Below are 24,693 nucleotides of genomic sequence, written 5' to 3'. Positions count from 1 at the left end.
TGCATACACTTGCCTTGGTAGCAATTCCTCAGAAGTACAATATTAAGGTTTCTGTTTAAATATGCTTCCGTCAATAATCCAAAAGTTGAAATTTGCCTGAGACTCTTCACTGTTGTATTTCATAATTAAAGTGTACATTTAAAGCCAAACTAATGAACGTATTATATACAACAAGGGCAGTTAGATAAGTTAATGTTGCTATGGGAACCCCAGTAGATCTTCTTGTGTCTCAATTTAAAAATCATGGCCTAAGGTGGTTTTAAAAACAACAGAAGATAAAATCATTCTCACATCCTCACACATGTAAATCATACTCTCTCTCTCTCTCTCTCTCTCTCTCTCTCTCTCTCTCAGTCCTAAATAGCAGATTCAAGCCAGGCTTTTGACTGGCACAGTAAAATTCAGCTCTGTCTTTCTATAATGTATTATAGCATGTAGTTAACCTTTAGAAACTTCAAAAATACATCAGCCAAATTTGGACTGTGAGACACAAACTGGGCTCTTTTGGGCTCCGTCTAGCATAGACCTCTTAATCCACATGGCTGCTCAATAGGTCATTTCTACCAGTGTCTTCTGCTTGTCTGGTCAGTCTTTCTCTTGCTTAGCCCACCTAAATCAGCCCCCTACTTAAAGTTGCTGCTAGACAAAATAACAGATTTTTGGCAGAGGGAAAAAAAAAAAGGAGGGGGGTAATCTATTGCCTATAGATAATAAAAAATCATGTGGCAATCCCTATAAAATACCACCAGCATTCTTCACAGAGCTAGAACAAACAATCCTAAAATTCATATAGAACCAGAAAAGACCCCAAATAGCCAAAGCAGTCCTGAAAAAGAAAACCAAAGCTGGAGGCATCACAATTCCAGACTTCAAGCTGTATTACAAAGCTGTAATCATCAAGACAGTATGGTACTGGCACAAAAACAGACACTCAGATCAGTGGAACAGAATAGAGAACCCAGAAATGGCCCCACAAATGTATGGCCAACAAATCTTTGACAAAGCAGGAAAGAATATCCAATGGAAAAAAGACAATCTCTTCAGCAAATGGTGCTGGGAGAACTGGACAGCAACATGCAGAAGAATGAACCTGGACCACTTTCTTACACCATACACAAAAATAAACTGAAAATGGATGAAAGACCTAAATGTAAGACAGGAAGCCATCAAAATCCTTGAGGAGAAAGTAGGCAACAATCTCTTTGACTTTGGCTGCAGCAATTTCTTACTTGACATGTCTCTGGAGGCAAGGGAAACAAAAGCAAAAATGAACTATTGGGACCTCATCAAGATAAAAAGCTTCTGCACAGCGAAGGAAACAATCAGCAAAACTAAAAGGCAGTCAATGGAATGGGAGAAGGTATTTGCAAATGGCATATCAGATAAAGGGTTAGTATCCAAAATCTATAAAGAACTTATCAAAATCAACAGTCAAAAAAACAATCCAGTGAAGAAATGGTCAAAAGACATGAATAGACACTTTTCCAAAGAAGACATCCAGATGGCTAATAGACTCATGAAAAGATGCTCAACATCACTCATCATCAGGGAAATATCAATCAAAACCATAATGAGGTACCACCTCACACCTGTCAGAATGGCTAAAATTAACAACTCAGGCAACAACAGATGTTGGTGAGGATGCAAAGAAAGAGGAACCCTTTTGCACTGCTGGTGGGAATGCAAACTGGTGTAGCCACTCTGGAAAACAGTGTGGGGGTTCCTCAAAAAATTAAAAATAGAACTACTCTACAACCCAGCAATTGCACTACTAGGTATTTATCCGAAGGATACAGGAGTGCTGTTTCAAAGGGGCACATGCCCCCCAATGTTTATAGCAGCACTATCGACAATAGCCAAAGTATGGAAAGAGCCCACATGTTCATCAACTGATGAATAGATACGGAAGATGTGGTATATATACAATAGAATATTATTCAGTGATCAAAAAGAATGAAATTCTTTCCAATCCAATCCACAATGTAGATAGAACTAGAGTGTATTATGTTAAGCCAAATAAGTCAGAGAAAGAGATAATCATATGATTTCACTCGTGTAGAATTTAAAATACAAAATAGATGCACATAAGGGAAGAGAAGCAAAAATAATATAAAAACAGAGAGGGAGACAAACCATAAGAGACTCTTAAATACAGAGAATGAACTGAGGGTTGCTGGAGGGGTGTTGGGTGGGGGGATGGGCTAAATGGACAGGGGGCATTAAAGAGGGCACTTGTGGGAATGAGCACTCGGTGAATGAATGTTGTAAGTGATGAATCACAAAATTCTATTCCTGAAATCATTATTACACCATATGTTAGCTAACTTGGATTTAAATAAATTAAAAGAAAAAAAAAAAAGACAGGAAATGTATTCTTCCCTGGAGCCTTTCCAGAAGGAAAGCAGCCCTGCCGATACCTTGATTTTAGATTAGTGAGACCCATTTCAGAGTTCTGACCTCCAGAAAGTAATAAGTTTGAGTTGTTTTAAAATCATGAAGTGTTGCAAATATATCTGCTTGGGTATTAGCTTAAAATATTTGATAACTGCATGAAATTCTAATTTTTTCTTCATAAACATAAAGCTAGGACCAGTTAGGCAGAGTTTGATATTTAAAAATTCTTCTGAGGGAGCTGAATTTCAAAAGGACAGTTTTCTTTCTAATAGAAAAAGATGTTCCTTCATCTTTTTGCAAGATAGAAACAATGAAATATTCTGTATTAAAAATGCACCCTCTATTTTTCCACACTTCTAAAAATTCGCTTTTGAGTATTTTCCAAATGTAAAAACTCTCCTACACAAACTGTTTTCAGAAGTTTGCAAAAAAGCCAAGGTAACGGTTTCTGTTATTAAAAGTTTTGCATTCAGTATGACACATTTGTTGTATTGAAACACTAAGTTAATGTTGACTTCTGAGAAATTATTTGTGTTGCTTGACTCTGGTCCATATGCTTTGTCTCTGAATTATGAACACACGGAGGTTTCTACCATTATGCAATCTAAATAGTTACTTACTTTAGTTTGTGAAACCTCACCCATAGGCAAAGAGATGCCCCCCCTGGGCATCTGAATCATTTAGACTGAAACTTCAGGTTAGCTAAATTCTTGCCCCCAAACTCTTATGCTGTCTTCCTATGGTTTTCTAACTCATCAAAGCCGAATTCTGAAACTGGAACTTATCACTCGTTGTTACTTCTAATTGGTTTTAATGTTTATTATGCTCCTCACAAGTGCAGATAACTTCACATTTGCATCACTAATAGACCTCTTTCAGAGCCTCTGCTCCTTCTGCTTCCTGCCTCTATTAGTCATCCGTAGACGACATGTTGGCGTGGATTTTCCCTCCCCACATGTGAAAGTGCATTGTAAATTCTAAAGCACTGAATATGTGTGAGGTATTGTGATTAGTAACAACATTTACAGTCTATAAGACGGCATACAGAGTATTCCAGCAACAGAAACTTTTTCAGCGGTTTCATGAGACCTTGTGAGAAAGACAGTAAGATGCGGTGGAAAAATATTGCCTTGGAGTCAACAGAAAGCTTGGGTCTTAGTTCCTTTTGAAACACTTAGCTACTCTTTTTTTTATTAAAAAAAATTTTTTTAACATTTATTTATTATAGAGAGAGTAAGAGCATGGGAGGGACAGAGAGAGGGGGAGACACAGAATCTGAAGCAGGCTCCAGGCTCCTGTCAGCACAGAGCCTGACACGGGGCTCGAACTCACAAATCGCGTGACAAATCACGAGATCATGACCTGAGCCAAAGTTGGACGCCCAACCGACTGAGCCACCCAGGCGCCCCAACACTTAGCTACTCTTAATTTAGCTCTGAGTGCTGAGTCTTTTATAGACTACAGTTTTATATATTAAACTATTGCTTCATTTAATTTTCAGACTGCTGTGAATTCATTTCTATTATAACCATTTAACAGATTAAGACAGGGGCCCTGAGATTTGGGATAACTTGCCCTGGATATCACAAGTCAGTGAGAGAGCCACAGTTTGGACCCAGAACTGATTGCGAAACCTTTAGTCTCCTCAGCACACTTTTAATTGATAGGCTCAAATGCTGCTGGGAAAGCTGCTGGAGGAGAAAAAGTGCTCCTGAATCAAGCGGAGAATTATAGCAATGGGTAGGAGTTTGGATGAGACAATCTACAAGGTGACAGCTCATTCCAGATCCAGTGATTCTTTGAAATAAGTAGGTTGCATTTGGTCCACAGTCACAAACTGGGAAGGAAAAGCAGGAAAGGAAAGAGAGGAATGACAGAGCAAAAGCTTTCAATCAGTTCTTTTCAGCATTCTGCATATGTTTACTTCTGTTCTCACCCCACCCCCTTCAGGCTTCAGGCTTCAGGCTTCAGGCTTCCATTTGGCTCCCCTCCGAGTGAGCAGAGCACCCATCACTTGCGTACTCCTCACTTAAAGGAAAAAAAATCAGTCTGAAAAAGCCCTTAACATGTCTTCAAAGGGATTCAGCTTTTGTATAATCTAAAATATGTGAATTCAGGGATTGTCAGTAATAAAATACAAGTGGAAACATCTTTATTTAAAACATTGTATGTACATTAATGCCAATTCAAGCATAAAATGTTGAGCATTTCTTGGAATATGGTTTGGGATTTGAGAGGCACAAAGGTACCTGCAAGATGACTTTGGTGTTGTTATAAATAGAAGTAAAATAACAGTTGCATCTTCAGTTATAACGAATCTTATATTGTGGCTTCAAAGCCGCAAAAGAGAATGGATGCCAAAATCTGTCTTTCATTAACATATGCCTTAAATGACAGGGAAGAGGTGTTGAAGACAAAATTACTTTTTCCTCCGAGTATGAATCAGCAACATGCAGTAACAAGTAATAATAGTTCTGTGTATGAGTGCAGGCAGAGGGTAAGAAAAACAGCATCAAATTGAAAATGCAAGTGCACCTGCCGGAGAGGCCCAGGAGGCTGCAGAACACAGCTCCCCAGAGCACCATTCTGCAGTGTCTCAGAGCACAGTGACCCTAACACTGGCAAGCCAGGTTGGCATGAGATGGATGGAGCACAGTAAAACCTGCAGGTGGTCAAAGAGAGCCCCCCGCCTCTTCCCCTGGAACTACAAGGCACCACTACTTGTTCAAGAGCTTGAAACAGCTGCTTTGGATTCTCTAGTGCATGTGGTTTCACAACCACTTAACCTTTAGTAAGGAACGGCTAGAGGCAGGTGAATGAATAAAAATACATGTTAACATTTCATAAGGAGAAAAAAAATCAATACTTTAGGAGCACATGGACTTCAGAGAGTCACAAAAAGCGTCCAGTTAGCTGTGTCCCTGGCTTCCCAGGGATTTGCATCTTTATCTTTGATTTTCTCCAGCAGGTAGGCACCAAGTTGAGCCTGGGCCCCAGAAAATACATGTTTTTCTATCAGATGTTGCCTATCAAATGAAGTGAGCCATTGATTGCCTCCTTAAAAGCCCCAAGCACCATCTCTCCTACTTGGGCTGATGGGTTTGGTCCAGGAAAACTGTAAGTTTTGTTAGGCTTATACAAGTTTTTTGGCAGATTTTTCAATCCATTGCTCCCTTATGTGACACCTAGCTCCTTGCACAAAGAGCAGAAATGAATTTTCTTCCTCCGTTAATCTTTATGTATTGATTATTGGTTGTTTCAGAATCATTGAGGAATGGCAATCACACTTCAAGTCTTTCAGCCTTTTTCATTGGGAAAAAGAGCCAAAACTGTGTGACTTCATAAAATTAGTGATGAGATGCCTTTGAGGTTTTTTTGGGGTTTTGTTGTTGTTCTGTTTTGTTTTAATGCTATGTACTTACCACAGTCAACGCTATGCAATTGCTGCCTCATTTCTCTTACCTGTCTCCCAAGGGTGACTTATCTTCCTCCTGAGGCTCTCCTACTGAACAGAATGTTTGGCGTAAAGAATGTGATAGCTCTCCATACATCTTTAGTTATGCCCCAGTCCCTCAGGTAACTGAGACCGAGTTCCCTCAAGCAGCATTTGGAACTCACACTGAAAAGCACCTGAAAGAGAATGGCTGAAATTGCCAGCATCACATGCTGCATTGAAGCAAGGAAATTTCTGTCTCCAAGGATAATTGCTTTTTTCATTGCTCATACTTCTTCCTTCACAGCCCTCATTTATTTTAATGTATATATTCCACTTTGACTCTCTAGAAGATATTTTTAAAGTTTTTAAAAAATCCAAATGAAGGATGCAATTCGAGATCCAGAAAAGCATTTATTCTATTTATCCTTTCCCTGAATATATTCTTAATCAACCAGTCTTTCTGAGTGTCTCTTCATTTGCAGCTTTGTTTCCTAATAGAACACTTGGGCTCTGGAGATTAGTGAGACAAAGCTTCATTATAACCATCCTTGTTTTACTCCCATGTCTTATATGGGTTCTCATCCTAACTCACTCTCCAGGTGCTTCTTTCTCTTGCCAAATAGTGCAAGGAAATACTTTTGCAGATCTTTTGTTTACTTTAGAAAAAACACTGATCCAGTCTTTCCCATTCGGGAGTGCTGCTCATTTCCTGACTGGCCTTTAAAGTTTGGCTCAGTAGCAACTTGGGGATTTGTTTTCTACCCAGAGTGGAAGGATCCTGGTGCCCAGCAGCCCCATGCTGGAATGGGAATTAAGTGCTGCTCATTCCCCGGATACATAAGCTGATGTTTTCCTCATAGATTTTACCCCCATTCCTCAAAGTTTTAATGTTTATAGTCATTTAGCTCTGACTTTTTAAAAGGCGTTTTAATAGGGTTGTCTCTCCTCCAAGCGCACGCAGAAGCTGATCATGTACACAGGGAAACTTTCAAGAATAATGAATTCTGTTTGCTGGTTTTTACCTACAATACAGTGTGCTGCACAACATTTGCCCCTGCTCTGGTTCCATCGCCAGTTGCCTGGGCTGGTATAGAAGGACCTGCAACACCAGAGGAATTTGGCTTGGGCTGCCTCACTTTCTGGGTCCCCAAGACTGCTAAGTTAATGAACCTTTGGTCATTATCCAGTTGGACATTTTCTTTTAATGTTTGTTTATTTATTTCAAGAGTGAGTGAGCAGGGGAGGAGCAGAGAGAGGGAGAGAGAGAATCCCAAGCAGGCTCCATGCTCAGTGAAGAACAAGACGTGGGGCTTGAACTCACAAACTGTAAGATTATGACCTGAGCCAAAACCAAGAGTCGACCACTCACCCAACTGAGCCACCCAGGTGCCTCTGGACATTTTCTTATTTCAAGTTTTATGCATTTTTTTTTTTTTGGTGCTTTCTTCTCTTTGGCACATTTACATTAAATCTTATTCTACTTATGCAACTGTATCTATACTTAATTATGTTTATATATGAATATAAGTTACTTTCGGTTCATCCTACCTTGGGGAATTTATTTATAGTTCTATGAGGTCAGTAACTTTCCAAAGGGACCACTTTCCAAACCTGAAGCCTATGCTTTTCTATATTAATGCATTTTTACATTAAAATATGTTTGGACTAGCAAAGTTGAATGATAAAAATAGAAAACACTGACAAAGAACTACATCAAGGGGGTAGGTACTGTCTTCTCTTTTTTTAAGTGTATTTATTTATTTTGAGAGCGAGCACAAGCATGGAAGGGGCAGAGAGAGAAGGAGAGAGACAGAGAATCCCAAGCAGGCTCCAGGCTGTCATCGCAGAGCCCGATGTGGGGCTCAAACTCATGAACCATGAGCCAAAACCAAGAGTCAGACACTTGGACTAAGCCACTCAGGCACCCCTAAGGACTTAATCTGTAATACAAAGTAATAAGGCCATAATTGGGGGGTGGGGAAAAGAAATACAAAGCCATGGGCATAAATAGGGTCTAGTTGACAGAGTCAATATGGTGACAAGGAATCTAGGGTCAGTCATTTCTCAACCTCAGCCAGGCGTAGCTAGTCATCACTAGGAAGGGCTACCAGAAGAAGCAAGCCACACTCTGGCTTAGAGAAAGTAGGCAGTGTTCACAGGCAGATTAACCAAATACTGCTCCAGTGACCCAAAGAAAAATGCAAGGTCAGAGAAAATTATAGCAAGAGTGACTTGTAACTGAATCTCAGAGAAATGGACTGTAAACTTAAATGCCCCCTGGCCTAGCTCAGAAAGAGCCAAAAAAGAGCCCTAAGTTGGCCTTGGAAATGGAAAGGCTGGAGAGGCCATGAGCTTTTTTCTGTTTACCTGAATTATACCACAGAAACAGCTAGTAAGACATTTTGTTCTTGATACCTTTTGGAAGAGCAAAGACTCCCTTTTATCTGATTCTTCCTTTTGATTCCAGGACCCTTATGTTTTCCATCATGATGTGTCACAAAGTATGAGTTTATTGATCTTCAAAAACCTGGAAAGATGGGACACAGCTTTAGGAGAAACACACCTAGAGAAGTGCAGGCAGAAGGGGACATTGACTGAGCCAGAAGATTGCCCTCATTCACCAGTATGACAGAGGAAGGTACAGATTACATATCAATATGATGTAGTCACCAAGTAATTCATGATCTTCTGACCCTCTGCGAGAAGATTAATGGAAGGCACGTGAAGAATGCAGGCCAGCATAGCCTATGAGACAAGGCCTCAGTGTATAGTCACCACCATTTAGTTAGGTTTGAGAGAAGCCCCCAAAATATCTCTGTGTTCCTGCCCAAACTTCAAACCAGCTGAGAGAAGCTGATACTGGAGAAAAATGGCCCAGGGCACATGAGAAAAATTGGCTTCCTACTACTCAATCCAAGAATCAAGACCCACAGATTGACTGTGCTCATGGGGGTCTGCCCCTGTACAGCCTCTTACAGAGTAGCCAGTTTCCGAGAGAGAGAGAGGAGGAGGACTAGGTTAAGCATGCCTAATTCATTTCCCAAATTCACCTGTATAAGGTACTCTACCTCTCTCAGGAATGAAGAAAGCAGGATTAAAGAAACCAGGTGGGTCCCGCCACATGGCAAGAAACAATAGGAGTGGGCGTTACCTGAAATGTTTAGAAGTGCCTAGTAAACTTATGCCACATCTACTGAGGCTAGAGCAATGTTGAGTGCCCTTTTTGACTTGCTGAGTAGTAGGCTTAGAGAGCTACCCCTTCACTAGTTGTTCAGCACTTACCTATAATCCTGCGGCAGTGGACGAGGTCTATGAGCACCTGCCTTGGTGATGGATGGAATCTTCAGGGTATGCACTGACACATGTAGACGGTTGGAATGCTGGGAACTAAAAGTGAGTTTCCAAAGGTATTACCAGTGAATTATTCTGGGAACCCTACTACACTTAAATCTTTACTAGACTGCTAAATAAATGGTCAGGAGATCTAACAACTCTGCCAAGCACCGCTTCTATATTGACTTGCAAAACAAATAACTGGCTCTAACCCAGCACTTCTCAAACTATCTGAGGTAAAGGATGAGTTGTTGCCTTTTGTTTTGTTTTGCCTATTTGCAACTTGTCATAGACCAATACTTTTCAAAGATAAATTACTAGGAAAAAAAAAAAAAGACGTCCTCCCGTTCCTGGCATTGTGTTTCCTAGTCTCTGCCCTCTCCCCAGCAATCTCTCCTTATTATCTCCCAGGCAGCCAGTGTATACCAGCTACATGTCAAGTGCTGCTCTAGTGTTTGGAAATAAAGGGGTGAACAGGAAAAAATAAAGATGGGTAATATACAAGCCCAAGATTTTTATTAGATTCAACTGACGTAAATTTATTCAGTTTCTCTACTTACCTTGACACAGGCTGGCAATAAAACAGACTAGCATCTTCCCACAGCCCACACCTTGAGCTGCCCTACTCTAGACCACGGGAGACGACTAAACCCACATCACAGTATTTGTTCTGCTTCACCTCCTGAACCCTGTGTCCCTTCACCTTTGGGTGTACGGCACCAGGACCCGGCTTGTGCACCTAGAAAATGTGTAGTTCAGGTGCTCAGTGCTGTTGCCTGGTATCCTTTTTACACACTTGGTTGTATTAAGCACCCAAAACCACACCACACCACCCAGCTCTCACCAGGATTTCTGGTGATTATTGTTCCTTTTACTTGTTCATTTTTTAAAAAATAGCTTTTTGTGAATATGTGAATAGGTGCTTAATAGTTTCTATCCCGATTTAAAATGGAAGGGAGATGATTCTATTATTCTTGTGTTGAAGTCAAAACTTGTGATTTTTTCCCCACTGAATGGTGTTTTAAAGACAGAGTTGATGCCAAACTCAAAGAACGTGGGGAACTTGGGGAAGGCCAGAGATAGATAAGATTATTAATAGTTTATTTATAAGGCTGTGTTTAGAAGCTAAAGAAAATGTTTATTTGTCCTAGAAGAAGAGCACACTAGAAGATGAGAATGATAGTTCCCAGGGAGGAACAGGCAAAAACGGTTCTCAGAGAAGAAACACTGTCCTAAACTATAAATTGGAGACAATATTGCTTACCTGAAGATTGTTGCAAATACAAAATACAAAGCACATCAAATGTAAGGCATGGTGCCTGGAGATGATTGGTGCTTAATAAGTGATAATTATTAATCTATCACTAATAGTTTTTTTTTTTTTTTAACAAAGGATGGTGATCAAGTCTTTGTCTCTTTTGGGGAGAGGAGGAGAAATGGACTCTTTCTGCAATATAAATAAATTAGCCATAAGAAACTGTTCCTAACTATGAAGAGTTGAGCTTTTTATTTCAGAAAGTCATTTCTGTTTCCTTGGCTTAGATTCAATTCCGTTCAAACATTTATTAAGCACCCACTGTGTTCCAGAAACTGTGTTGGACACTGACAATACTAGGGTGAATAAGTCCTGGGCCCTTGCTTCTTAGATGCCTGCAACTTAGGCTGGATGCCCATTTGTCTGAGATGTGGCAACTATCTCTCACGTAAATTGCCTAGCTCCAGGCACCTACTTAAACCTCTTGGCTCCACTGGCCAGCACTGCCACAGTCTACCCTACTGTACCATATCAGGTGGCATCCTCATGTTTGAGACCCTTTCCAAGGCCCTCCATGAACAAATCTAGTCGTGTGATACCTAGTGAAAGACAAACAAAGCATGTGAAAAAAAGTCCTCAAGATGTAGCCCCTGTACCGTATACCCTCTGTTGTCCGAGATCACTTTTAATAATACTACCCATAACTCTACACAGACCACCTTCTTCACAGCATTTAGGGCTTCCACTCACAGTATCTCTCAGCACCATTCAGCATCACCACAATCCATCTAACTGGTCACGACTGAGATGGTATCTGGGCTGCCTTCAAGAGATCCACAAGACTCTCCCTAATAGTGCTACAAAGCCCCACTCCTTGCACGTACACCATTCACCTGATCGTCCAAGCAGGGAACCCGGTCTGGCTTACCTTTGGTCACATTTATCACCTGAGTCTCACATAAACTCAAAAATTAGCCCCTGTGGAACCCAGAAATAAACCTTGCATATATATGATCAAATGATTTTTTTAAAGGGTGCCAACACCATTCAATAGGGAAAGGACAATCTTCTCAATAAATTATGTTGGGAAAACTGAATATCCACTTGCAAAAGGATTAAGTTGGACCCTTCATCTGTAAAACATAGAAAAATGAACTCAAAATGGATTAAAAAAAAAAAAACCTAATGTAAGCCCTAAAACTATAAAACTCTTAGAAGAAAACAAGAGAAAAGCTTCATAACACAAGTTTTACAGTGATTACTTGGAAAATGACACCAAAAGCACAAACAACAAAAGAATCTTTTTGTAATCCAAAAAGATCAACTGGGCTACATCAAAATAAAAAAATCTGTACATCAAAGGACACACTCAACATAGTGAAAGGGTGATCCACAGAATGGGAGAAAATGTTCACAAATTATGTATTTGATAAGGGGTTGATATCCAGAATATATAAAGAACTCCTACAACTCAACAACAAAAACCAAAACTACCCTATTATAAAATAAGCAGAGGACTTAAATAGACGTTTCTTCGGAGAAGGCACTCAGATGGCAGGTAGGTGTTGAACATCACTAATTAAAAAAGCAGTGGGATGGCACCTCACACCTATTAGGATGAAGACCACCAAGAAGCAGAAAATAAATGTTGGCAAGGATATGGAGAAATTAGAATGCTTATACACTATTGATGGGAAGGTAAAATGGTGCAGCACTTATGGAAACATTATGGTGGATGGTGGTGTCTCAAAAAATTAAAGATAGAATTACCATATGACCAGAAATCCCACCTCTTGTTATATACCCAAAATAATTGAAAGCAGGGACCCAAAATGATATTTGTACATCCATGTGTATAGCAGCATTATTCGCAAAAGATGGAAACAACCCAAGTGTCCATCAACAGATGAATGGGTAAACAAAACATGATACATACACACAAAGGAATATTATTAAGCCTTAGGAAGAAGAGTGTCTCATTCAGTTGAGAGTCTGACTCTTGATTTCGGCTCAGGTCACGATATAAGTGTCATAGGATCTTGCCCCACTTCAGGCTCCATGAGTATGGAGCCTGCTGAAGATTCTTTTTCTCTCTCCCTCTGTCCTTCTCCCCTGTTCATGTTCTCTCTCTCAAATTAAAAAAAAAAAATTAACAATTAAAAAAAATTCTGACACATGCTACAACATGGGTGAACCTTGAGGGCATTATGCTAAGTAAAATCGGCCAATCACGAAAGGACAAATATGGTATGATTCCACCCCACCTCCATTTGAGGTACCTGGAATGGTCAAATTCATAGAGACAGAAAGTCGAATTGTGGTTGCAAGGGACTGGGAAAATGGGGAGTTAGCATTTAATGGTAAAGTCGTAGTTTTGCAAGATGAAAAGAGTTCTGTGGATGGCTGGTAGTGATGGTAACACAACAGCGTGAATGAATGCACTTAATGTCACTGAGCTACATACTAAAAATGTTTAAGATGGTAAATTTTGTGTTAGGTATATTTTACCACAATTTTTAAAAAGGAAAAAGAAAATCAGCCCTTATGTTCAGCTCAGCCTTCCAAAATCTTGAACTTGCTGCCTTCTGGCTCTAGCTCTTGGCCCTTCCCACCTGCTTTCCACACACACCACCCTGCCTCCTGCTATTCCTCACTATGCCCGCCCACTTGGACTTGGCCTGGCAGTTTCCGTACACATTCATTGCCTGGTCCAGGAGAGAGGACCTAAGGACGGGAGATGCTGGGCTTCCCCCACTGCATGACTTTCTCATAAGCTTCCACCCCTAAGTATGGATCATCAAAACCCTTTACCAAGCAAACGTGGGAACCTTTCAGGCCTTCCACAAATCCTCATGGTTGGAAGTGATGGTTAAGTGGAGAGGGCCCGAAGCAAAGCTGTTAACATTTGATTTCCCCACACAGCGTGCTGGCATGACATAAAAGAACTCCAGCATTTGTTGAGGGCCTTTGCTTGGAATTTTAGGCACTACATTTCTTCCAACCTCCAGCCTCCTGCCTTCTGACCAGAGTATTCATTTTCCTTTTTCTGACCTTGCATCTCCCTTCAGAGTTCATGCTTATCTTTTTTTTAATAGAAGTTTTTATTTATTTTGAAAGAGCGTGGGGGAGGGGCAGAAACATAGGGAGAGAGAGAATGCCGAGGAGGCTCTGTGCTGATGAGGGGCTCGATCTCACAAAATCAAGACTCGGATGCTTAGCCAACTGAGCCATCCAGGCACCCCTCATTCTTTTGCATTTTTGAGAGAAAGAGAAAGTGCATTTGCACATGTGCTAGGTGGGGAGAGGGAGAGAGAGAATCCCAGGCAGGCTCCATGCTTAGTGTCAGATCCTATGACCCTGAAATCATGACCTGAGCCAAAAACAACAGTCTGACACTCAACCGACTGAGCCACCCAGGCACCCCTGTTTGCCCCTTTTTTTTTTTTAAGTTTATTTATTTTGAGAGAGAGAGAGACAGCCGCACACAGGAAGGGCAGAAAGAGAAAGAATCCTAAGCAGGCTCTGCACTGTCAGCACAGAGCCTGATGTGGGGCTTGAATTCACAAACTGTGAGATCATGACCTGAGCTAATATCAAGAGTCAGATGCTCAACCGACTGAACCATTCAAGCACCCCAGTGTTCTAGAAAATTTCTATCTGCTCCCATTGGAGCAAATTGATCTCTACCTTAGCTGTTCATTAGAAATATCTGGGAGCTCTTAAAATTACTGATCCCAAGGTTCCACCACCAGATTCTGATTTCATGCATCTGCATTGATTCGTTGTTGTGGGTTTTTTGAAAGATTTTATTTTTTTAATGTTTATTTTATTTTTGACAGAGAAGGAGACTGAGTGGGGGAGGGGCAGAGAAAGAGGGGAACAGAGGATCCAAAGTAGGCTCCTGCTGACAGCAGAGAGCCAGATGTGGGGCTTGAACTCACGAACTGAGAGATCATGACCTGAGCTGAAGTCGTACACTTAACCAACTAAGCCACCCAGGCACCCCAAAAGATTACATTTTTAAGTAATCTCTGCACCTAATGTGGGGTTCCAACTCATAACCCAGAGATCAAGAGTCACTCACTCTACTGACTGAGCCAGCCAGGCAACCTGGATGGTTGTTTTTTATTCTCTCAGAGATTTTGTTATTTAGCCAGAGTTGAGAACTACTGGGTTAGAGTGTAACTGAAAGAAAAATATCCCAGAGAATTCCATGAATTTTCAACTGGCTTAGAGTTGTAAACAAGCAAAGTAAAATTGTTAAATTTGAATAGTTTCTTAACATATATATGTGAATATTAACTTGAAACTACAGATTGTATGTATAAGCAGTTTCTCCTTAAAAGTCTTCCTCTCTTGAGGCGCCTGGGTAGCTCAGTCGGTTGGGCATCTGACTCCGGCTCAGGTCATGATCTCACAGTTCATAAGTTCAAGCCCCACATCCAGTTCTGTGCTGACAGCTCAGAGCCTTGGAGCCTGCTTCAGATTTTGTGTCTCCTCTGGCCCTCTCTTGCTCATGCTCTCTCTCTCTCTCAAAAGTAAATAAACATTAAAAAAAAAAAGTTCCTTTTTTGGGGGGCCTGGGTGGCTCAAGTTGGTTAAGCATCTGATTCTTGATTTCAGCTCAGGTCATGATCTCCAGGTGTTGAGATCAAGCTAAGAGTCCAGCTCCACACTCAGCATGGAGCCTGCTTGGAATTCTCTCTCTGCCCCTTCCCTGCTCGAACACGCACGGGCTCTTTCTTTTTTTCTCTCTCTCTAGCTCTCAAAATAAATATTAAAAAAAAAAAAAGTCTTCCTTTCTTATTCCTTAGTTTTCTCTATTTTCTCTCTCCTTAGACCTTAAAGGGGTCTCAACAGCTCTCTTAACCTCTGTTAAATGGCATCCAGGGTTTTCCACCAAACTCAGTAAGAAGGCCTCCCTCCAGTCCCAGTCCCCAAAGCCAGTGCAGGTTCCTACTGCTGCTGAGGCTCAGGTACAGGGTACTGGTGGGAACAGCCATCACTGTCACTGGCGTTATTGGGTCGATGCCCCAGAGCTCACTGTGCTATAAGCCAGTCCATCTAAACATGTTTGAATCCCATTAGTGAACACACCGTAGCCTCAAGATTTCCTTTCCCAATCAGCCTTGTGGGCTTCGTATAAACCACAGAGGCCGCTTTTAGGCAAATAGGCTTGAGCAATGGAAGGTAGCAAGGGCCACAACCCCCTGGCTGACTACAGACAAGCCCATCAGGGGACCCACCCCAAAGTATCCATAGGCCCTACCTGCCAATGGGCTACTTACAACCAGGTACAGTTACCAAAAAAGGGGAAGATTCCATTTGTCCCTATACCTCCTCATCTTCCACCTCTAAAAGCAGCCCCCGCCCAGGGCTCCTTGTAGATAGCCTCTCCTCTGTTGGCCTGCCCGCCACTCCTTGCGGTGTGTTCAATAAACTTCCATCTCCTTTGTTTCACCTCAGATGAATTCTTTCACCGCCTGCACCACCAGCTTCCATCCAATCACCGCCCCACGTTTGGCAGCCCCCATCCAAATGATACCACCTAAACCACATCCCATTTAGATACCTCGTAAACCACACCCACCCCCAAACTAGAACAACTTTAGTATCCCCCACACCAGTCTGCAACTTCCAAATTTTCTTTAGGCTTTTCCCGTGTTTATTGTTTTCCACGTGCCCTTTCAAAGAGCTCAGCCAAAATCTATCATAATCTAAATGGGTTTAAGAGTAAAAAGCTTCACCTGACAGATGGGTCGCTTCCTGAAGACATACTTTCCTTCTGTGGTCGCAGGTGAGTAGATGAGGGCCTCTCAGCAAGGCTTAGTAAACATTTATATATTCACTCATATTCTTCATTTCTATCCCAGAAACTAGTTTTGAAGAGGTTTGGATAGATTTTTTTAGTCACTGTTGAAAAAAAACTTTGTTTTAATGTTTGAAAGTGAAATTCAATTTAATTGATTTCTCAATCTCAATTGAATTCCTGCTGTTACCATCACAAGAGAATGACTAGCAGCTTTCCCATTGTTACTGAAATACTCATCTTCTTTATAAATATTTTGACATTTTTTAAATGCCAAAAATATGCATGATGTGTACTGTATAGTCAAGAATTAGACAGGGATCTTGCTTTGGCATAAAGCTTGTTTTAGGTGGGGAAAGGAAGCAGCTGATAGTGTAGTAAGAAAGTAAAGTTAGATAAAAATCATTTTTTTTATTGACATGATATATTTCAAGATAGGGTCCTCACAATTTAATTTCTCATTGAAAATTGTACCCTAAATATATGCAAGGCTGATTTGCATTTTTGGGTTGTAAGTTCTGGCTCCAAATTCAATATGTGTCATTGAGTAAGTCAGTCTTTTCCTGCCTCAGAATATTTAGCTGCAAAATTAGGAAGCTGTACCAAGAGTTTGAGAAGGTCCCTTCCAGCTCTAAAAGTCAGTGATTCTTTGAATTCTCAGCTAAATTATGCATTATCAAAGGGCAGAAACATCATCTTTTATTTTTTCCCAACTTTGGGCTTTGCCAACATATGGAAAACAACAGAAATAAAGGCAATTAAAATTAGATTAAAAAATGGATCTAAGAAGCGCCAGGGTGGCTCAGTGGGTTGGGCATCCAACTTCATCTCAGGTCATGATCTTATGGTTTCTGGGTTTGAGCCCTACATCAAGCCTGGAGCCTGCTTTGGATTCTGTGCCTCCCTCTCCCTCTGCCCCTCCCCTACTTATACTCTCTCTCTCTTTCAAAAATAAATAAACATGATTAAATGGATTTAAGGTGCCATCCTAACATCTTAATTATTATCATTTTATGTTCCATTCTGGTCCTTGAACATATGTATACATAATTTTACATAGTTGTAACCATAAAATAGGTAAAATTTTATATCTGGCTCACTTTATTTGATATTACATAACATTTTTATTTTACCATTATGGCTCATAATTATAGTTTAAATGGCTGATAATATCCCATTTCATTAATGTACCATAGTTTACCTAAGTTATTTCTTGTATTTGGACATTTAGATTGCTTTCAATATTTGATAACCGAGAATGCTGCAGCAAACTTTCTATTCGCATGACTGTCATTTGAATAACTTTCTAAGAATAAATTTTTAGGTGTATCATAACTGACTGAGTTAAAGGGAGCCTCTTTATGGTTGTTTGAAAGTGTTGACAAATGGCTTTCCTAAAAGCTTGCACTGATTTACATGGTTGCCACCATATCTGAGAGTGACAGCTTAACCACAGCCTCACCAAAAATGAGGTATGAAATTACACTTAATGTCTTAATGCACATTTCTCTGATTACTGGAAATCTTGAATATTTTTCCATTTGTGATCGCAGTTTATCTTCTGTGAATTGTCCCATTTTTCCTTCTGCCATCTATCTGGCTGTGTAACGATGGGTGAGTCACTCAACCTGTCTGTGGCTCCATTTTCTCATCGGTACACAGGATAATAATAGTACCTGCCTATAGAGTTGTTGTAAGGATTAAATAGATTTTTTTTTATTTTTTTTAAATTTTTTTTTTAACGTTTATTTATTTTTGAGACAGAGAGAGACAGAGCATGAACGGGGGAGGGGCAGAGAGAGAGGGAGACACAGAATCGGAAGCAGGCTCCAGGCTCTGAGCCATCAACCCAGAGCCCGACGTGGGGCTCGAACTCACGGACCGCGAGATCGTGACCTGAGCTGAAGTCGGACGCTTAACCGACTGAGCCACCCAGGCGCCCCAGGATTAAATAGATTTCTAAATGTAAAGCATATAGAACAGGATCTGACACATGGAAAATCTTCAAAAAATGTTGGTATTAGCGTTAGTAGCATCGATATTAGTTATACAATAGGATAGTGGTGGTTTTCTTTACAGTTTATATGATTTCTTCTAGTTCTTGTATAAATACATACATATCTTTGATTAACTTTTATAAAAGAGCTCTTTATATAATATAGATGTGATCCCTTTGGTCTGCTGGGTTTGGTGAAGTGTTTAATCCCAGATCATTGTTTCAATTTCCATATTAGTTTTGGGTGTGTGTGTACATAGGCACGCATGAGCATATGAGTATGTGTTTTCTCAGAAGTCCAGAAACACAATGTCTATGCAAAAGGGGCAGCTCAAAACAAAAATGTTGGCCGTGGCCAGTTCTCAGAAGGGCACGCCCAGCTCTACGGAAGAAATGGTTCAACCAAGTCATTTAGAAAAATAACAAATAAACAAAAGCAAAAGCAAACCGCACACATACACTCACCCACAAAACCCAAACCAAAAACAAACCATGTACCTACACGCACATTACAAACAAACAAAACGGTGGCTGTTTTAAGCCAGAAAAATGAAAGGGAGGCAGATGTAAGCCATGGAAATTTCTCTTTGAGAGTAATTGATTCTTTGTGTGCAACTGTGCCCCGATTCCTGGCATGCTGAGGTCTAACTTAGACCACTCAAAAGAAAAACAAAAAGGTGGCATCAATAAACTGCCTTTGGGGGGCGCCTGGCTGGTTCCGTCAGAAGAGCATGCGGCTCTTAATCTCAGGGTCATGAGTTGGAGCCCCACACTGGGTGTAGAGATTACTTAAAATGAAGGACATTTTAAATAAATTGCCTTTGGGCGTAAAAGAACATCTTAGATTCTACAACATCATGGATGGAAGAGATCCTTAGGGAGGGAAGGAAGCAAAGCTCAGAATGGCAGAGTTAGTGATGCTCAAGACAAAAGTTAATCATCTATACAATGAGCAAATTGAAGGAAAAGGATAAAGAGCAATAAAAAAAAAAAATGTATATGAGTAATGGGAGGACTGAAGAAGTCCGCTGCCCAGATGAGGATTGGAAACTGTTTAAACTGGATATTACAGTATGTGTTTTGGCTCTGAGAAAACAGAAGTTGAACTTTTGAGTGGTAATCAAGGACTTGGTCTCAAAGTATTTGCAAATAGTGCTGGTATGGAGAACAGATGCTGACATTATTGCCAATGGGAATCGCAATATGATAGTTGGAGTGAGAGACCGAAAGAAACCACAGGGAATTTTTGTGGAAAGCTCAGCACTGAAAATGATTTATGGTTGATTTAAGGAGACAAGGAAAATAAGGCTACAGTGTATACCATCTGACTGTGGCAGACAAAGGATGTAAACAGCTGTAGCTTTCCAACCTCCTGGAAATCAGAGCTCTGCTCATACAGAAAGGCGCCAGAATGTTTGTCTGAGTTAAGTGCATACTTCTTTTTTAGTATCTAAGAATAGTGCCTCATCCTCCTTTTCTCTCCCGTTACTGTTTGGGTATCCTTCAAAAATCAACCTATTAAGCTGATATCACCAGCTTTTAAGCACTATGGAGTCACCTAAAGAGATCAGTAGGTACTTTACTTCCTAAAGAGCATCAGATGCTTCCTGAGGAGCATCATTTCCTACTATCCGAAAGAGGAACTTCACTTGAGGCCCTGGGTTTGAAAGGTGGGGGCTCTATTTTGTTAATGTTATATGTGTGAAATGCTTTTATGCTAGGAAACAGAAGTCAGGGGACTCAGGAGAGTCAGATGAATCTTCCAAAGATATCTAACAACGTAAGTGGAGAAGGTAACGTGAGGCACGAAAGATGTGACCATTCCTTTGATGTCATTTAAGTTATATTCTCCGTTCAAAGGGCAGAGAACCACCAGTGTCTCTCAGACAAGAGATAAGAACTTCTTGAGCTGTCCTATAGGGAATCTGTGTTTTGAAATGGGAAGACGGACATAGACAGTAGAATTTTCATGTAAGAGAGACAGACTTTGGGAAGGTCACTTTTGGTCCTTCAATCCTCAGAACCACTAGAGAAACGAGGTTCATCTAAGGACAATAGATGAAAAACAACAACAAAAGTAGCATCTCCAAAGGATTGCAACAAATAAGTTCTAATATCAGTCCAGTGACAATACTTATTGAATAGCCGAGCAAACAGATGAGATGAAATTATAGCTCTGCTTTGTGCCCAGGAACCTGCACCAACTGAGCCTGTCAGTGGCCAGATTGACATTACCGTAGGAAAATGGATCCAGGTTTTCTCAACATGTCTGTGTATAGGCGTTCTCCTCACACATGTCTCACCAGCACCCTCTCCATTACATCCTGGTTGAGTTCCCTTCAAAAACTCCTCATTCCAGAGCCCGTGCTGAGTCTGTGGAGATCTACCCAAATCCGGACCAGAATAACAAGGGAGACCCAAGGGTACCCTAGGTGGTCAGGATACCCATCTTTGGTGTAGAGGCAAAGAAGAGTTGACACAGCTAGAGAAGACGGAAAGGCAAGGATTCTTCCTCTGCTTGTATTGCCCTCTTCACTCTCATTTTCTTGGTGGAACCCTAATCAGCACGCAGGGTCCACTCGTATTACAATGGTCTCCTCTCTCAGCACCACTGGTGTTTAGAAAGAGCTCTACTTCCATAGGATCTTGTTCATAGCACTAATTAAGCATTTACTACACTGTTTGGGGGTGATTTGCTTGTCCGTCATTCTTACTGGACCATCAACTCTGTGATATAGGGACAGTATCCTTCATCTCTATATATCGAGCCCTAACACGGTATCTAGAACTGGGGCTATTGAGCATTTGAAATGTGACTAGTTCAAATTGAGACAAGCTTTGAGTGTAAAATACAGAGTTTGACATAGCAATAAGAGAATGTAAAATATGTCATTGATAAAGTTTTATATTGATCACATTAATTAATTACACATTAAAATGATAAATACTTTGGATACACTGAGTTAAACCTTTTAAAATTCATTTTATCTGGTTTTTTTTTTTTACTTACTAGAAAGTTTAAAATTATATATGTGACGCCCGTTATGTTTTTTATTGGAAAGGACTGGTTTCGAACATAGTGGAGGCTTGTCCAAGTCGGTGTCTTAGCAGCAAAAAGAAAATCTACTCGTTTTAGACCTTGAAGAAATTTTAACAAAGGGAGGATTTATAGAAGTAGGGGCAGGAAATCCACAAAAGATGCTGAAGCATCAAGAGACTAGCAACAGAGGGGAGCAGTTAACACTCAGCCTAAACAAGGGAAGGAGATGATGTCACCAGAGCTGGTGAGCACTACAGGCACGTTAGAGGATCAGCTAGCAGGAGCTCTACTTATAGAGGGAGCCAGTCACCGCCAGAACTGTGGAACCAAGCAGGGAGACCACCTGCCTTTCATCTTCTTCTGCGCTCCACTGGCCGTAGAGAATCAAAAGCCAGAGGGCAAAGGATCCTGAATGATGCCGTCCTTAGAGGTCACCTCTCACCTTCAATGGCACTAAGCAGTGTGGAGCAGAGTAGAGAATTGATCAGAGCAAGAAGGGGGCAGGAGATGAAGAATAACCAGCATAGGGCTCAGTAAATGTTGAATGACTGAATGAAACAAAACCAGCCAGTGGGGAGAGAATGGCGGACAGTGATAATATTTTCCCACCTGGGATCTTTTTGCAGCGGTGCTTTCCATACGATTCTGTGGCACTGAGAGTTTAGTGAAATTATTTCAGGACTTCACAGAAATTTCTTCCTGTGATTTTACATATCTATGTATCTATATCTATATCTTGTTTGAATATCTTAAATGTATCATTAATTAGGAAGATTTAGGTCTGCATTAGTCTTCTACGAAAATTCAGGTCTACTACACGTGTCCACTTACATAAAATTGTACACATTAGTATGCCAGTGTAGCACATGTGCAGAGCTCAGTGAAATGCCAAGTTTCAGGCAGGTGTATCTGCCCATGTTCTCACGTCTAGTCATGTTATATCATTTTATATCATGTTTCTGTAAATATGATATATTTATCAAAGAATTACACAATTGCAGGGCCACCTGGGTAGCTCAGTCGGTTAAGTGGCTGACTTCGGCTCAGGTTATGATCTCATGGCTTCTGAGTTCCAGCCCCTGGTCAGGCTCTGTGCTGACCGCTTGGAGCCTGGAGCCTGCTTCAGATTCTGTGTGTCCCTCTCTCTGCCCCTCCCCCCCTCTCTCTCTTAAAATAAACAAACAAACATATATACATTAAAAAAAAGAATTACACAATTACAAATATTGTTAGGAATTCCATTTGAAATGCACTTCTGGCCATTTGCGCCTCCCATTCCCTATTCCTGGAAGGTTATTCCTTCAGTTCTCAGCAACGTTGAGATTAGGATATTTCTGGTCCTTTTCATCCTTTTTTCCTTTAGCTCTCTCAAATGTTTCCTCCTCAGGAAAGGCTTCCTTAATCACCTAATATTTTAATTAGTTCCCCCTCCCCTCCATTCTCTATTTCAGCCCTGTTTTATTGTTCACATAGTACTTTTCACAATGTGTAACTGTTTTGTTTCATTTCCTCCTCATTTGGTTTTTGTGTGCCTCCTTAGCAAAAATTTAAATCTCATCACTGCTAGGACGGGGTTCCTCCTTAGCATGAGTGGGGCTTACCTATATTAATCCATCTGCTCATAAAATCCTTGTGAGGGTCCTTCTGAACCCCCTTTTAGAGATGAAGACACTGAGAGAGAGAGATGAATAATCTGATGAAGGTCACGTAGCCATTACATGGGAGAACCAGGAGTCAAGACCAGAAATCTGGCTCCAGTTCTTCTACTCAGTGGGAGCCCAGAGGTACAGCAGCACAGTTGATATTACAAGCTTCAGATTTCAGGGCCCAAACTGACGACAATAATACCGGCTGGGGCGCCTGGGTGGCTCCGTCGGTTAAGCATCCAACTCTGGCTTTCAGCTCAGGTCATGATCTCATGGTTTCATGAGTTCAAGCCCTGCATCCAGCTCTATGCAGACATGGAGAAGCCTGCTTGGGATTCTCTCTCTCTCTCTGTCTCTCTCTCTCTCTCTCTCTCTGTCTCTCTCTCTCTCTCTCTGCCCCTCCCCCACTTGTGCTGTCTCTGTCTCTCTCAAAATAAATAAGTAAAATAATACTGGCTAACATTTATTGAAAGCTTACTATGGCGCTTTCAATGGTGTTTCAGTGGTGTTACTATAGTGTTTTATAGGAATTCTTATTATTATTACAATAACCTTATAAGATAGGTACTACTATTATCCCCATTCTATAAAGGAGGAAATCGAAACCTAAGGAGATTAAGTAGCTTTCCAATGCTCATGTAGCCAAAAAATGGCAGAATAGGAATTTGAACCTAAGCTTGGAATCCTGCCTGGAATTCTTCCCAGAATCCTGATTCTGCCATGTGCCCCACCTCACCGTGTCTGGTACCATGTGTAATTGGACATATATTTCTCAGCTGTACTTTGGAAGAATATGTACTTGCTGAGTTCATATGTGTTCTCCGGATGGAGAGCTGGAGGGCAGGTTTATATAGACGAGTTCATTCTGAGTATACATCACCGGGAAACTTTGTTTAATCTGTGTCTTCATGTCCTCTCCAAATTGTGTTCATCTTGGGCTCCCCAAACTGATGTTTAACATTATCATTTCCCTATGGAAAATCTGGGAGACTCACAAATGTATGGAAATTAAACAACCGTGTGCCTAAATAACCAATAGGTCATGGAAGAAATGAGAAATAAGATAATGAAAATGAGGATACAGTATCCCGAAACTTAGGAGATGCAATTAGAGCCTCCTATGAACACATGTGCATGTTTATTTCTATCTTCTTCATTTGATTCACATTATTATTATTGTTATTATTTTATTTATTTATTTTAGAGAGATTAAGAACATGAACAGGGGAGAGGGGCAGAGGGAGAGAGAGAGAGAGAGAGAGAGAGAGAGAGTCTTAAGCAGGCTCCATGCTCAGCACAGAGCCTGACTCAGGGCTCAATCCCACGATTGATCATGATCTGAGCTGAATCAAGAGTTGGATGCTTGGGGAGCACCTGGGTGGCTCAGTCAGTTAAGTGTCCAACTCTTGATTTTGGCTCAGGTCATGATCTTACAGTTTGTGAGATCCAGCCTTTTGTCAGGCTCTTCACTGCCAGCACAGAGCCTACTTAGGATTCTCTCTCTCTCTGTCCCTCCCCTACTTGTTCTCTCTCTCTCAAAATAAATAAGCATTAAAAAAAAAAAAAAAGAGTTGGACAGTCAACCAACTGAGCCACCCAGGTGCCCCTTGATTCACTTTCTTATCTATTTAACCAACACTTACTGAAGGTCAATTCTGGGCCAGGTGCGGTGCTTAGGTTTGGGGATACGACGACCAGAACACCATCACAGCTCCATAGGGATTAGCTAGGCAGATAGAGTACATAAACTGATGACACCAATTGGTTAAACCTTGCTTATACTG

The 24,693-nt window shown here is 40.9% G+C and overlaps 1 protein-coding gene across 5 annotated transcripts in view; it reads left to right on the top strand.

Annotated features, from left to right (window-relative positions):
• Window positions 1-10,650, top strand: part of METTL8 (methyltransferase 8, methylcytidine) — a 99,568-nt gene extending 88,918 nt beyond the window's left edge. For 2 of the 5 annotated variants that reach the window (XM_019838253.3, XR_006583277.1), the window contains one exon: window positions 8,298-10,650. In XM_019838253.3, coding sequence (XP_019693812.3) covers window positions 8,298-8,320 — 23 coding nt within the window. In that variant the 3' untranslated portion in view covers window positions 8,321-10,650. The remainder of the gene's footprint in view (window positions 1-8,297) is intronic. The other 3 variants (XR_006583280.1, XR_006583279.1, XR_006583278.1) reach the window with 3 other exon arrangements.
• Window positions 10,651-24,693: the final 14,043 nt, after the last annotated feature.

The sequence above is a fragment of the Felis catus genome, chromosome C1, assembly GCF_018350175.1.
Source record: "Felis catus isolate Fca126 chromosome C1, F.catus_Fca126_mat1.0, whole genome shotgun sequence".
Lineage (NCBI taxonomy): Eukaryota > Metazoa > Chordata > Mammalia > Carnivora > Felidae > Felis > Felis catus.
The sequence above is the reverse complement of the archived record's forward strand: the minus strand, read 5'-3'. Positions and strand labels throughout refer to the sequence as shown.